Source organism: Nannobrachium achirus (genome assembly GCF_963921795.1).
Source record: "Nannobrachium achirus genome assembly, chromosome: 16".
In the NCBI taxonomy this organism is placed as follows: Eukaryota; Metazoa; Chordata; class Actinopteri; order Myctophiformes; family Myctophidae; genus Nannobrachium; species Nannobrachium achirus.
Window position 1 is genome coordinate 51,046,827 of NC_137823.1, and position 15,658 is coordinate 51,062,484.

At 39.7% G+C, this 15,658-nt stretch overlaps 2 protein-coding genes across 2 annotated transcripts in view; both read left to right on the plus strand.

Annotated features, from left to right (window-relative positions):
• Nucleotides 1-6,629: 6,629 nt before the first annotated feature.
• Nucleotides 6,630-10,057, plus strand: batf (basic leucine zipper transcription factor, ATF-like; the record flags this gene model as incomplete). The annotated part of the gene is made up of 3 exons (XM_080745026.1): nucleotides 6,630-6,698; nucleotides 7,644-7,748; nucleotides 9,839-10,057. 3 exons carry the CDS (start codon nucleotides 6,630-6,632, stop codon nucleotides 10,055-10,057), a joined length of 393 nt encoding a protein of 130 aa, XP_080601152.1.
• A 2,516-nt stretch (nucleotides 10,058-12,573) lies between these two features.
• Nucleotides 12,574-15,658, plus strand: part of flvcr2b (FLVCR choline and putative heme transporter 2b) — a 24,937-nt gene continuing 21,852 nt past the window's right edge. Inside the window, exons 1-2 of the mRNA XM_080744039.1 lie at nucleotides 12,574-13,367; nucleotides 13,994-14,301. Of these exons, the coding sequence (XP_080600165.1) occupies nucleotides 13,139-13,367; nucleotides 13,994-14,301 (537 nt within the window). The 5' untranslated portion in view covers nucleotides 12,574-13,138. The remainder of the gene's footprint in view (nucleotides 13,368-13,993; nucleotides 14,302-15,658) is intronic.

The window sequence follows — 15,658 nt, forward strand, 5'->3', positions numbered from 1 at the left end:
CCTGTGAATAGACACTGTAGTGCAGCCTGAGCAATACAGCGAGACCCAGTCTTTTGCACCTTCTTTTCAACCAAAATTCAGCATTAATAAATCAACTCTGTATGACCATACCTTACATTATATTTACCATGGTAGAAATCGGGGCTAGGTAATTATGCTTGTTTTCAGCGGAACACTTATGAAAATATCACTGAGAAAACGAGAGGATGCTGAACGTAACGTCGTAACAAGAACAGCACAAATGCACAAATATACATTTTGGGCGATGTATGCTCAGTAAATAACTTACACGGTTGGTTTAGAAGAGAACTGTCGTAAGCTAGACTGTGTACGCCGTGTACGGTATGTTCAACGCCGCCTCCTATTGGAACAAGGCGGTATATGAGATTTATTTTACTAGCTGTGACCAGTGGGTGTCGCTACTTAACAAAATATCAGACTCAAGGTGGGCTACTTCAGGCTGTTTTGTTGACCCATCCATGCCGTTCGTTTGATGGTGTAATTTTAGAAGACACACAATGCTACTTTAATTGTTTAATATGTAGTCTATTCTGTGGTGTGTGTGTGTGTGTGTGTGTGTGTGTGTGTGTGTGTGTGTGTGTGTGTGTGTGTGTGTGTGTGTGTGTGTGTGTGTGTGTGTGTGTGTGTGTGTGTGTGTTCAGATTTAAGTTAGCCCCATTACGCTGCCAACATCCCAATCAATGCTACTGTCCTTAAAGTTAATTGACACAGTTCACAATTTAGTTTATCAGATTGCTTAAAGCAATCACTCGTAACAAGGCTTAGGGAAGTCCACATCCATATCCCCCAGATACAATTCTGTTAGTCTTAGAATAATGAAATAAAAACCTATAGCTTTTCTTCACATCCTAGCGAAATAAATAGGACATTGCAATATCAGTTCATTCAATGTATCACTTTTAGGTGAGGTGATACAAGAAGGAACAACACCAAAGACTCTTTAATGTGGCAACCACTTTATTCATGCATCTTTCCAGATAAACTTTATTTTGCCACACTATTCCTTCCACAGTTTTGGTGGCACAGGCACACACTTGGGCCAAATGTCAAATCGACCGGCTTACCCTAGTCAAAAAATCCTATAGGATCTTCGAAATTTCCAATATAATCCTATAGGATTTTGAAAATCCTATAGGATCTTATTGGTTTTTCACAAATTTCCAATACAGTCCTATAGGATTCTATCGGTACTTTAGAAAATCCAATAGGATTTTGCACATTTCCAATAGGATCCTATTGGGTTATATCTAACTTTGGAAAGTCCAATAGGATCCTATTGGAACTTTGCAAAATCCTATTGGATTTTGCAAAGTTCCAATAGGATCCTATTGGGTTATATCTAACTCTGTAAAGTCCAATAGGATCCTATTGGAACTTTGCAAAATCCAATTGGATTTTGTAAAGTTCCAATAGGATCCTATTGGGTTATATCTAACTTTGGAAATCCAATAGGATTTTTCAAAGTTCCAATAGGATTTTATTGGAACTGTAGGATTTCTGATAGAAAAATCCTTTAGAAAATCCCATTAAGAATCCTATAAGAATCCTTTACAGTTTTGGAACAGATCCTATTGGATATTTTCTTATAGGATAATAATCCTATAAGAAAAAAATCCAATAGGATAGAAAAATCCTTTAGAAAATCCCATTAAGAATCCTATAAGAATCCTTTACAGTTTTGGAACAGATCCTATTGGATATTTTCTTATAGGATAATAATCCTATAAGAAAAAATCCAATAGGATTTGTGTAGGGGAAATCCTATTGGATCCTATAAAATGTCAAATAGGACCAAAAACCAATCCTTGCGAACAGGAGCTGTGGTGCAGAGGATCAGGGCAGGATTCAAGCACGGGAGGTCGTAAGTTCGAATCTCACTCAAGATGTCAATGATAATGTCAAATCTAATACTGTATGTCTTAACACTGATAGCCTGATAAATCAGTCAGCACAACACCACCCCCTGTTGGTAGGTGGCAGCCAGGCAAGGCACCTATCCTATAAGAAAATATCCAATAGGATCTGTTCCAAAACTGTAAAGGATTGTTATAGGATTCTTAATGGGATTTTCTAAAGGATTATTATCCTATAAGAAAATATCCAATAGGATCTGTTCCAAAACTGTAAAGGATTCTTATAGGATTCTTAATGGGATTTTCTAAAGGATTTTATAATACTATAAGAAGATCGGAATCCTAAAGGATTTTCTATAGGATTTTTCTATCGGAATCCTAAAGGATTTTTTGACTAGGGTATCTGGACTCTGGGTACTAAGAGATACTTTATATGGTTTAATTTATATTAAATAAAGAAATACATCAGACTTATATGGGCTTTTCAAGGTAGGCTACCCAAAGTCGCTTTACAAAACAACTGAAAACGCCCTGTCACCCCAGGTGCATTTATTTGTTTTATGGGTGAACTCTAGCCTCGTAAACCACTAACTTCCTTAAATCCAGAAAAATTACAATGTGTTTTCCGGAAGTTGATGGTTTACGAGGCTAGGTGAATTCCAGGATGTTGGCATTGCCAGACCTTAGGGGCGGGAGGGAACATGGGGTTTGACGAGAGAGATAGTGGGGAGCCAGGTTGTTGAGGGCCTTGTACTGTAGGTTGTGATCAGTAGTTTGAAATCAATTCTGTACTTCTGGGGGTCCCTGGAACAAAAAAGTTTGCAATAGGGGTCCATCCGTCGAACAAAATATTTTGAGATGGGGGTCCACGGCCAAAAACACATTTTGGGGGTCCTTAACCACTGATAGGCACATTCTACAAATGTCTTCTAAATCATAACAATTTTCTGAAAAAAACTTATGTTGCCATCAGTGTTTCTCAAACTTTGTCATGTGAAGGACCCCCAGAATGATATGTATTTGGCTACGGACCCCCATCACAAAATATTTTGTTCCAGGGACCCCCAGAAGCAAATATTTGATTTTAGTCTATTCTGCATCTAGCTTAAACCACAGACCCATTGGGAAACGAGTTTGGGGGCGACTTTGAAAGAGGGCGACTTATCTGGCTACCCATTCCAAGATATGGGCTTAATATTGATCAGGGATCTCCATATATGGGCATAAAAGGGACAAGGACAGAATGGCTAGCACCGCTCAAATAGGGACAAGGACTGACAGATACAGAGATATCCATATATGGGCGTAAAAGGGACAAATGGTAAGACGGAATACATTTATCGGCAGATTCCTTGTGACCTGCATCAGGGCAACCACACTTGAAATTTCCTTTTTGGTTTGGGTTTAAGGGTGTTTCACATCCCTGCTTACAGTAAGTATTGTTTGTCATCCAAAGAAAAAGAGGATATGTACATTGCTTTTGCATTGCATAAGCCTTGCCATACCCATGACCCCAAATATTCCATGGCACACTTATGTAAAACAAAAACTAAAAAAGAAAGTCTAATAAATGGGCTTTGACTTTATTTATTACTTACTTATTGATCACAAATTAAAGTGCAAGTGTACCCCCCCCCCCCTTCTCCCTCTCCCTCTCTCTCTCTCTCTCTCTCTCTCTTTCTCTCTCTCTCTCTCTCTCTCTCTCTCTCTCTCTCTCTCTCTCTCTCTCTCTCTCATAGTTTGTCCTTGGATCCATTTGTTTGTCCTTTGTGCTTTTTCTCATTAAATACCCGCATTAATGGTGAAGAAGCCAATCTATTTGCTGTTTGCTCTCACTATGTTTTCTCAGATAACATGATACCTAATTCTTTATTCAATAAGTTTGTGGTTAATAGGAACCTCCCACGGTCATTTCCAAGAAAACGAGAAAGAAAGTTATGCCTTTATACATCAATAACAGATTTGTCAAATTGCAACTGTGAAGAAGCATTTAGATTACACCTTATCTGAGACAAGAGAGGTTCCTTTATCCTGGTAACACGTATCTACAAATCTGCCAACAAAGCATCGGTCGATAACTATAGACCAGCATCCTTCCCTGCACCTAAGGTTGCTGAAAAGTGGGTTGCTAAACTTGTAATTGAACATCTTAACAAAGGGCTGACCCCACTTCATCCACTTCAAATGAAATGAAACGAAATGAGGGACATGGTCTCAATAATAATAACATATATTTCATAGGTTCAGTAAGGTTCAGTATTTGTAGTGCGCCCTCCATCCAGTTATTACATTGGCCCAACAGAGGAAAAAAGAGAAAAACATCGGACAAGACAAAGAAGACTAGACTAGGACAATAAGAAGTCACACTGTCTGTCAGTCAGTCAGTTACACCAGGAGTAGAGGTTAAACATACACACACAACCCACAAAACAACCAAGAAGTCCTCTATGAAAAGGTGGGTCTTAAGCATGTTTTTAAAAGTCCCTAGGGTGGGGCCAGCTTTGATCCTCATCGGAGTTTGTTCCACAACTTCTGTGCCAACACAGCAAAGTCACAGTCGCCCATCCTCACTGAGCGAGACCTATACAATCTTCATATACTATTACAGGTTATTCAAATTGCACCTGTCAATAACCATTTAGATTGCACCTTATCTGAGGAACATTTTAGGGCTCAGTAATAATAACACATATTTAAAATGTGTATTGTGGCTAGGCTACTACATGTTATGTCACTTATTACCTTGTCCTTGACCACTACTACACTGTTACATTATTTCAGCTTAGGTCCCAAGAAAGAGGGAGTACACAGTGTTTAACTTGATTAATATGTGGATACAAAATGACCTAAAAACTGGACGTTATAGATCATCCATCCCAGGCACCCGAAGATTCTTTGACATATTGAAACTCAATCCAGATACAAGCCATACTGTAGGTTAAACTTTCACTGACCCAATTATTTTCTTTCTTATTTATTTTCTTTACTTTTCAGTCAAAAGTGCAAGTATTCTGTATGGGTCCTATTTAAAGAAGAATTAGGGTAATAATGACTCAACTTTTTTTCTCCGTCCACTGTTTTGGACAGTGTTAATGCCATGTATTAGAAACGTCTGGCCTTGTCCAAGATCTTCAGAATCCCTGCGATGGCAAAACATGTTTGTGTGGGAGGGCTGTTCTGCCAAGCAAAGCTGTTTTGGTCCATGTTTTGTTTTTTTAATCTGGTGGAAGAAGATCTTGATCTCATGCAACCAAATGCTATCTTGTGAATACAAGTAATGCAAACGTGTAATAAATAAATAAAAACTAATTGGCACCACAGATCTATGTGTTCACCCCATACTTGTTTGCAAATGTTATATATATTTATTTATTTTACAGTAAGATTCAGCAACAATCAGTATAGATATTTTTTATCTCGTTTGAAGAATATCTAAAAGAATCTAAACAACACATTTCCAGAAGATGCTCATGCTATTGATGATAGATTGTACACAATATGTACGCTTATATATCTACTAATGGTTCATACATTATGCTAATCTGTCAGTCCGAGTATAGATATGCTTTATTATTATTTCTATATTTCTTGGCTATCTATCTAAGTATCTACAATTCTACAGTATCTATTCTACAGTACCTTTTTTTCTTACATGTAGTGATCTATGTAAATCTAATAGTGATCTCAGTGGAATTTTGAGCTATAGGGTGTTGGGGAGCCCCTTTACCTTTTCCCAATTCCCAAAGTCATGATATTGCCTCACTTAATTGCAGCTGGTGTGGTGCAGGGTGAGAAATCAGAGAATTACAGGCTGGTGGAAAGCACCATGAAGCAATCTGCAAATGTGCAGAACCCAGTCATCCATGTGGAGTTTCTGTCTCTAGATGGGATGCTTTCTCTAGAGAGGTTGTGGTCGAAACGTGTTTGTGTATAATGTCTATAAAGACAACAGGCAATGCCCACAATATCTCCCAATGCGTGTGCATGGACGCGTGCACACACGCACGCACGCACGCACGCACGCACGCACGCACACGCGCACACACACACACACACACACACACACACACACACACACACACACACACACACACACACACACACACACACACAATTATGGATAATAATAATTGATGTAGCACAAGCCACTGCTCTGGTTGGTGACTGGTGAGTGTGAACCAAGTAATTCAGGGTGACTTTTCTAGAAGGTAACTTTCATCTTTCATATGGTCCTTTTGTGGAGTTCACAAGACAACTTTGTATGATTCTATGTGAAATTTCCACCACACATGTGACTTCCAGTCTGGTGCAACTTACCCTAGGTTCTTACCAGAAGCCACATCAGACACTAATTAGAGAGAGAGTTAGAGAGAGAGAGAGAGAGAGAGAGAGAGAGAGAGAGAGAGAGAGAGAGAGAGAGAGAGAGAGAGAGAGAGAGAGAGGGGTGGGGTGGGGGGTAAAGGAAGAAGAGCATGAGTGATAGTCATAGAAAAGGAGGAGTGAGAGAGAGAGAGAACGAGAGAGAAACAAGGTGAGTGTGAGAGACAGAGGGAGAGAGAGACAGAGAGAGAGAGAGAGAGAGAGAGAGAGAGAGAGAGAGAGAGAGAGAGAGAGAAGGTGTCATTACTCATTAAGTGATAGGCCAGCTTCTCCCCAGAACTCCTTCTGTTGCACAAACTTACACACTCACGAACAGAAAGCAGAAGTGAAGCAGAAGTGGAGAGCAGCAAAAGGTTTCGGCCGCCACACTTGGCTATGGCTCATGGCTCAGCCTCTGACAGCAATGACACCAGTTACAAGTCTCCATCACCGGGCAGCAGACAGGTAGAGTGTGTTCTTTCAGTTAAATACTGTTGTTTTTGCTTAGGTCACACGCATTACATACTCAGTACATTATAAATTATTGGATTAGGGGAGAAGAAAATGAAAGCAAATGTGAATTTGAGTGAGGAGTGAGGAGTGTTTCACGTTACGTATAATGTTTGATGGAAAGGGGTTTCTTCTAGCTATACAAATTCTGCTTATACGACTTCCCTACTTGTACATATATACGTATGGGCTTATGGAATGGCATGCTTTCTGTGGTCTACAGAAGACTGCAAAATGATCTCTCACCTAAGAAGGTTTAGATTTTGAATGTCATGAAAATCTGAGTGATGTGACAGTTGTCACAGCAGAAACGTGTTATCCATCCTGTTTAAGTAGCCTACTAGTAAAGTGTGCAAGGTGGTCGATCCACAAATGACACAGCGTTTTAATTGTGCTATAGCTCTGTTACCACATTGAGACATGAAACTGGGTGTGCACTCAATTTAACCGATGACTTTAACCACACCCTACCCCAGCCCTTGTCATTTAGTGTAGTGTTTAGCCCATCTACTTTCAAACTGTGATTAAAACTGTCAAGAATTCATCAACATAATTTTGTATTTATTTTTTGTACTGGTGAAAGGATTGATTTAGTTTGTAAGTTACCACTGTTCCCTGCTTCAGCTCTAGTTCCCTGCCTTTGTATTTTATATACATAAAGACAGGACTACAGTCTACTGTTGTATATAGAGGATGCAATTTAATTTGACTTCCTTTTATACTTTGCAGCCTGCTTTTTTCTTTTCTTTTCTTCTATTCTGTTTTTATTTAAATGTTTTAATCTTCTTACGTATTTCCTTATTGTCACACTGTTGGAGGAGGCTCTAAGAACATGCACTGCATTGCTTGCAATGTTGCAGAAGTACATGTGAGAATAAAAACCTTGAACCTTCTTCTCAGGGTTCCTCAGATGATACAAAGAAGGTTGTACGGAGGGAAAAGAACCGGATTGCAGCACAGAAAAGCAGAATGAGACAGACCCAGAAGGCTGACAGTCTACACTTGGTGAGGAAAATGTCTTGGCATGCCTGGTTAGGCCATGATTTGAGGAATATGGGCCTAATCCTATAAAGAAATTGAACACCAAGTACCGGCAGAATTAAAATCTAAAATCCACTTAAAATATTCCACAGAATGTAACCTAATACAATCGTTCACAAACTTGAAACTTAGATACAAGTACAGCTGTCCAATACTGGTGAAATTGCATGACAGTATTGCATAAAGTATCACATGGCCTTCCTTCTGCATGATAAGGAATGCTGGGAAGTTGGCACATCCTACTGTTCTTTAGAGCAATATAGGTAAGTCTCCAAAGACATCCTTTCCACAGTTTTAGATTCTGGTAATCCTACAAAATAGGTTAATACAGTGCCGATGTGGCACGTGTTTTCATAGATTTTAGTGCTAAAAGCCTTGGGCCCTCACTAGTAATGGGATGAAAACATTGGAAATTTCACCAGAACCCCACCATTTATGTTGATGTTTCATACTATTCGTCCATATTTCTAAGCCTGGGTCTGTTATATTTACAAGATGCTATCTGACCATGTGGTGATTTGTCATGGCTTCAGCTTGGCTGCAGACTTGGATACTTTTTCTCTCTGTTTGCAAATGCCAATGGAATATATTTTCATGTGTAGGCGTCACTCCCCAGCAGAAGCAGGCACCACTGAATATTGCAGAGAATCTAAATATCAAAAGGTTGTTTAGCTCATCAGCTTTATTCCCTCTTTGCCGTGTCACTGCAAGTGATGGTCAGACGACACATATGTGTTCTTTGAGCACTTTCACTACAACTGCTCTGTTCTTTGACTAGCTAGCTTTTACTCATCAACTTTCACTACAAGACTAAGCATTTTAGTCTAGCTGTGACAGTACAAGCATTGATCAATAGCAATGTCCAATTGACCTTTTCAGTTCTTCTGCTGTCAAAGTAAGTAAGCCGAAAAGATACATATCTTTTCTAGTGACCAACTTTTGAATAGAGACCTCAAAATTCCCCTACTCTATCAACACATTTCATCTTTGGAGAAGGTGTTTCTTTTGAACTGTATCAGTTGAGCTGAGAAATGAGGACTGTGCTGTCACTGACATTAAAACAAAACCCACAAACCATGTAGGCGTTGGTGGATACAGTATTTGTGATTTGAATCTAGGAGATTCTTCCCGCGTCATATCTTAAAACGTTGCTGATTTTTGCTTGTCTTTCCTTGAACGTTGCCCCTGCCGGTGTCACAGAGAACGACAGGGGACCACATAGCTCTGTCTGTGGTTTTGGTTTCGTCGTCTCAGTTGATAAACAGGAAACTGAATTTTCCTTCTCTATGAACTAGGCGTGTTTCCTGTTGCTTCAGTAGTATTTTCTCTTCAGTGTGAGTGCGCTGCGGATTGTAGGTCGTGGGCAGGAGGGGAGAAAGAGGCAGTCACTTCTGGTAAATAACTGATAGTAGTGGGTTGTTTGGCTAAGTGACGCAAGCACTGGGGTTTGCCCGGTGTCTCTGACAGTAAGGCCCCTATAGTTCAGAGCTAATCTGGCATCAATGTGATGACCTTTAGGGTACCCAAATGGAACAACTCTCCTCTGCTATTCCAACACATAGAGAAAAGGTGCTATTACCCACTAACAACTGCACATACGTAGATATCAAAGCTGTGAAAACAAGTAGACCCCCTAGTCTAGACACCTCAATGTTAAACTTTTTTGATTCATTTCTTCACAGCTTTTGCCTTCATGATTCACTGCCTTTTTGCTATTATTTTAATATTGTTTCATGCTTTATTGTTAAAAGATTTTTGCTTTTTCTGGAAAGCACTTGTGCTTTATTCTTGCTCTGTAAAGCACTTTGAGCTGCATTTCATGTCATGAAAGGTGCCATACAAATTAAGTTTATTATTATTAATGAATGGCATAGTTTATTTCCATGAGACACGTTTTAATGTGTGTGCAGATAATATCAATGTCAAACATGAATTCAGTCAATCAGATGACACACTTTGTAATGCATATGTGATGTAAATAAACCAACTCAGGTTAAAGAGAAGTCCTTTCAACAATAATAACGTTCTCTGCATTTTGTGTTTGGTATTCTCAGGAGAGTGAGGGCCTCGAGAAAGAGAACGCTGCCTTGAGGAAGGAGGTGAACCTCTTAAAGGAGGAAGCAAAGTACCTCACCACTGTGCTGAGCAACCACGAGCCCCTGTGCACCGGGCTGGCTTCACAGACAGCAGAGCACCTCTACCCGGCACACCACAGCACCTATCTTCAGCAGCAGCACATCACCACGTCACCAGCAGCACTCTACCAGCACTGATCTCACAACGACTTCAGAGAGATGGCTGAAGACGTGCTGCAAACGATGACTGACCGACCTCAGTACAGCATACGTGGGGTTGACAGAAGGAAAGTGAGATAATGCCCTTGGATCTTTGGACAGTCTTTACACGTAACAATAGTTTCCGTTACTTTACGAAAGGTTGTTACCCTGCCCTCTTTTGACTGATTGATTGAAGACTTTATTAGAAGTTTGCATAGGAAAAGGTACAGTTTCATGACAGTACAGTTCACTGGTACAAGGTCTACTAAAAGGAGATCCTAGAAAAGACTAAGCTTATTTCCACAGGAAACCATTTAAGTATCTCATATAACATTGAATGACAGACGAATAGAACACAGTACTATGCAGTAGATATGTAAATACAATAAAATGAAAGAACAAAAAAAAAAAAGAAAACAGTAAGTCTATACAAACAGTAAGTATATACAAAGAAGGGGCAGGGGAGGGTAGGGCTAGGCTAGGTTTGATTTTTTTTTTTTACCAGTTTGAATGGCTGCTGCCTGTAAGTGGTTTTTCAGGGCAATTTTAAAGGATGCTAGGGATCCACACTCCTTTATGGCCTTCGGTAAGGCTTTCCACATTTTGGTGGTATAGCAGAAGAATGAGTTTGACCCTTTCACCACCTACTAAGCACTGACAGGAAATGGAAACCAAAGTGGATTTGGGATTGTATTTTAAACTATTTATTTTGTTTTTGATCCTCTGTTTGCTTACTGTAGTATCTGAATAACAGCTGTGATCTACATGTGGAATGATTTGAGATAGTGGGATAGAGTCATCATGACCTTGAACTAGTCTATGTTTACAATAAGAGAGGATGACAAAATATGTGCCACGATGACTCTGGTTTTATTTTGTGAATGCCTTTATGGTTGTGGTGTCGGCCCTTAAATCAAAAAGTTTTTACTTGTTTGAGTTATTAGTGCTGTCCCTTGTGTGTAAATGTAAATGAAATGCTCAGGAAAAACAACATATTCCATATGAAGTGTGAATGTAGACACGTGTGGATGTACGTATAGGCTATTAGTCAATATGCTGTGGACTTAGATTAATCATAGCTTCAAGGAAAAGAAACAACCTTCCTTTGACTGTGAATGCAATATTATATTGTGGTAATAGCTATGGATAGGCCTAATGGATATTTTGTAGTAAACCTACTGTGTAAAAAATGTCTTACAGTAATGTATGCACTAAGTGCTGTGCTGTGATCCAGTGTATACTTTTTGTGAGTTTAATTCTAACTTTTGATGCATCAATTTGAAGGATACAGAAAAGAGGAGCTGTGTTGAGAAGGCCGCCTTATTTTTTCCTCTCCATGTGATAGCTCCCTTTGATCCCTAGGTGGCAGTAGTACAAAACAAACTTACTCTCAGTGGGGCTATAAAATTATATTTTTGTCACCGAAGAAAATGTATGATCTATATTTAATTGAATATGCCTATCTTTCAATGCATCTTTTTGTGGACAACCCAAATTACTTGTTGTACTTGTAAGTGGTGTTTTTATGCATGTATCTTTATTGTAAAGTTGAAACAAATGTTAGTCTACACATTAGTTTAACATTAGTCAAGAGAGTCTATTTATAGTCAACAATATTAAAACTCAATGAAATAATGACAATGGCTGCCTGGGTGAATAAATAATTAGCCTAAATGAAAGTAACGATCCTGATGGTAAAAGTACATTAAGCACCACAGTGGTATCTTTAGAATAGACTGGGATCAATTCACTCTGCAAGTTGCTGATCCGGTTTGTGTCTAGAGCGGATACGGAAACAGTGCTTGTATGTACGTGTGTGTGTGTGTGTGTGTGTGTGTGTGTGTGTGTGTGTGTGTGTGTGTGTGTGTGTGTGTGTGTGTGTGTGTGTGTGTGTGTGTGTGTGTGTGTGTGTGTGTGTGTGTGTGTGTGTGTGTGTGTGAGTGAGAGAGAGAGAGATCGTTTGGGCTCTAGTCTAGACCGGAAGACACTGTTTAATTCGAATGGAAACCTTATGGAAACTAAAGTCTGGCGATGCCACATACTTTAGAACAGTGGTTCCCAAACTGACCCATAAGAGAACTCAGACGTTTGCCCGAGACCAAAACTAGTGAAAACAGCAGATCTACAAGCTCACAACGATCCGTATTCTCGTATTTTCCCTCATTCTTAAACATATATTTTCAAATGTATGGAATTTATTAGATTTTTATTTCATCTTACTTTTTTTATCATGAAAAATGTATATATATTTTTTGTAAAGTTTTTTGAAAATGTTTTGAAATAATAATAATAATAAAAAAAATGGGAAAGAAAAAGAAGAAGAAGGGAAAAAAAATGTGTTTGGGAACCTGTGCTTTAGTAGCCTCGAAAACCCAAGCGCTTTATAGTGCTTTTAGAAACCAGAGAGGGAAGTGTACTGTAGCCTAGTTGTAAACTCCGCCCTTGTGGCAGCCGACAGCCGTGCCACTTTTTAGTTTTATTTGTCTTTGGGGAGGAGGCTTCTTGTTGGGCAAGGAACGAGGTCATCGCATATTATGGACACGTGCTGACGTCAAAGTGGCGTTTACATTGGACACGGACAACGTCGTCGTCGAGCAGAGCTGTATCTCCTCCATATGTTAAATGTAAACCGAGGCTCTCTGAATGGGTTTCCAACTTACTGTGAGTAAAGTCAAATTCCACCAGAGGAGAGGAAATTGACTTTAGTTGTAGCCTACTAACAACTACACACGTTGGAAGTTGAGGGATTCAACCTCGCTGTTCCGCCTTTTTTTGTCAACTAATCGCTCAGCCCTAGTTTACAAACTTTGAAATATATTTTCTCTTTTGTCCACCGGGGCAGTAAAGCCCGTCCGTGTGAAAAAAACCTGTAAAACCACTACTATTTCTTGTTTATGACTGAGGTTAGAGGTATAGCATGCAGTAATACTAGTAGTAGGAGTTACTGTAACGGTATAGTCATTGTGCCTGAGTAGACAGTAGCAGAGGCTACAGTAGGAGCAATACTGTTACAGTAGGAGTTACATTAGCCGTTGAAGTGTCTGTAGTGGAACAGTGTAATAATAGCATTTAAAGAAAATGATCGAAAAACCCACCGTTGATCATGAAATCAACGACAATGAAACGACGACGGACTTGGAGAAGAGCGTCATGATGCAACGCGAGCCGGTACAATCAATGAATATGAATGGTCTGGAATCGAAGCCCTGCTCCACGCGCCTTTACCGGCGGCGGTGGCTCATCGTTCTGCTCTTCAGCTCCTACAGCCTCTGCAACTCCTATCAATGGATCCAGTACGGGATCATAGGTAAGGATGGGACGATACATACGATATGAACATTTCATGTGAGATACTTTAATGGTTGGTTTCCTGTGCAAATAAGCCAATTGCTTTCTAGGATCTCCTTTTAGTTGACCTTGGCTTGTACCAGTGAACTGTACCGTCATGAAAGTGTACCTTATCCTATGCAAACTTCTAATAAAGTCTTCAATCAATCAATCAATCAAAATTGATTATTGTGGCAAAACAATATTATCGCGATAGGCTTATCAAGATATCCCCAACAGCCATTATCCTGGGGTGGAACATTTGCCAAAAATAGCAGATCTACTAGCTCACAACAGGTCCAGTTCTATGGTCCAGTTGCACACGTTGTGAGCTTGTTGCTCTGCTATATTTTGGATATTAGTGTAGTGATTTGGTAGAGAGTGAAAAAAGTACATTATTTCCAAGTCTGTTTTACAAATTGAGGGTTTAAGTGGTACCAGTCCCAGAAATGCAGCTCGGCAAATAAAAGTTGAATTGATCCCAGTGCATGACTGAGGATAATTTCACGATAAATTAAAATCTCCACGATACGATTATTCATTGTCAGTGTTTATTATCACGATAAACGATAATAACGATTATCGTCCCATCCCTAATATCCATAGGCAACATCTTCATGAAGTTCTACGGTGTGGACGTCACTTACATCCCGTTCATCTTCCCGGTGACGTGGATCCTGGACAAGAAGGGGCTCCGTGTGGTGGCGCTGGTGGCCACGGCGCTGAACTGCGCGGGGACGTGGATCAAGGTGACCAGCGCCAGGCCGGACCTGTTCGCCGTGACCTTCTTTGGACAGTTCTGCTGCTCCTGTGCGCAGGTGTTCATCCTCGGGATGCCGTCCAGACTGGCGTCTGTGTGGTTCGGCTCAGAGGAGGTGTCCACGGCGTGCTCCATCGGCGTTTTTGGGAATCAGGTATGTTGCAAAACGGTCTTCTAAGTTAAACATTGGCAGTTTGTGTAGTTAACCATGAATCGCTGTAACATATTATTGAGAAATAAGTTTAATAAGTTCACTCCCTGTCCCCATGTGGATGGTTGGTTATCCATCTGGTTGATGGATAACCAACCGCACGCACGCTGTCAGTTCTGGTCATTTCAGGGCATCCTCAGGTTCGCGTACAGTGATAAAACAGGGCAAGCTCCACAGACACATACACACTACTTTTCCGTTCACTTTGTTTTTGTTATTATCTATAAAACACTACTCAACCACATCCACCGTCCCTCCCGCCCACTCTCCATCCTCCCATAGTACACCAAAATAATTAACAATTAAATATATGAATAAGAAAAAGTACAAATATAAATAATGTGTCAACCAGCAATACTACCAAAGTAAAATGATAAAACAACTCACCAAAATCAACACAGGACAGGACATCAAACCATGCATGTTCTCATTCAGTGCAGGCACTGCAGGGAGCATCTACCGGTATTGGATCACCATGGTCTATACGAATCTCAACCTTTGGGACCAGTGTGCACACCTTGGTTTGGTTGTTGAAATAGACACTGCTTTACAGTTTAATGTGCTAGTTAATACACCAGTTGCATGTTTCTTTTTCTATAGCAAAAGAATAGCATGATCTACATTGCAACAGGTTGTTGCATGCAGCACTACAGGCTCAGAACAGCATTGTGGGATTCATGACATGGACGCTGTTTTCATGAAACTTTCATGTGTTCTTCAGATGACTGTATAGACAAATCATGATGCCAAGTCACTTGACGTGGCACTGGTGACCAATTCTCACTTCCCTTTTTATATCCTTTGTCAGTCACATGACTTTTGTGACATGACTGACTAATAACAACAGCATATATTATGTATAATCAATTGTTTGTTTCTATGTACCGTAGCAGGCTGCTGCAAGCATGACTGAATGAATTAATGAATCATTTTATTATATACACAATTTGAAGAACACAGTATTTCTAGTGTCAACAGAGAGAGAGAGACAGAGAGAGAGAGAGAGAGCTGAGAGAGAGAGAGAGAAGAACAAGGAGAGAACGAACAGAATGGAAACTTGAATGTTCAACTTAGAGATGTATAAGCATGTACAGTATGTATGTATTAAATCAAATGGTGGATTTCAAGTTGAAATATATCACAGAACAGCATACTGATTTACTGCTGACACTAACTGGTAATAGCAGTCAAATATTTAATATATTATGTGTGTATTATGTAAATCTCCCATGGAAAATTGTGTCATTAAACTGACAAAAAAAGGAACAGAGAATAACCTATGTACATGAATATATATACA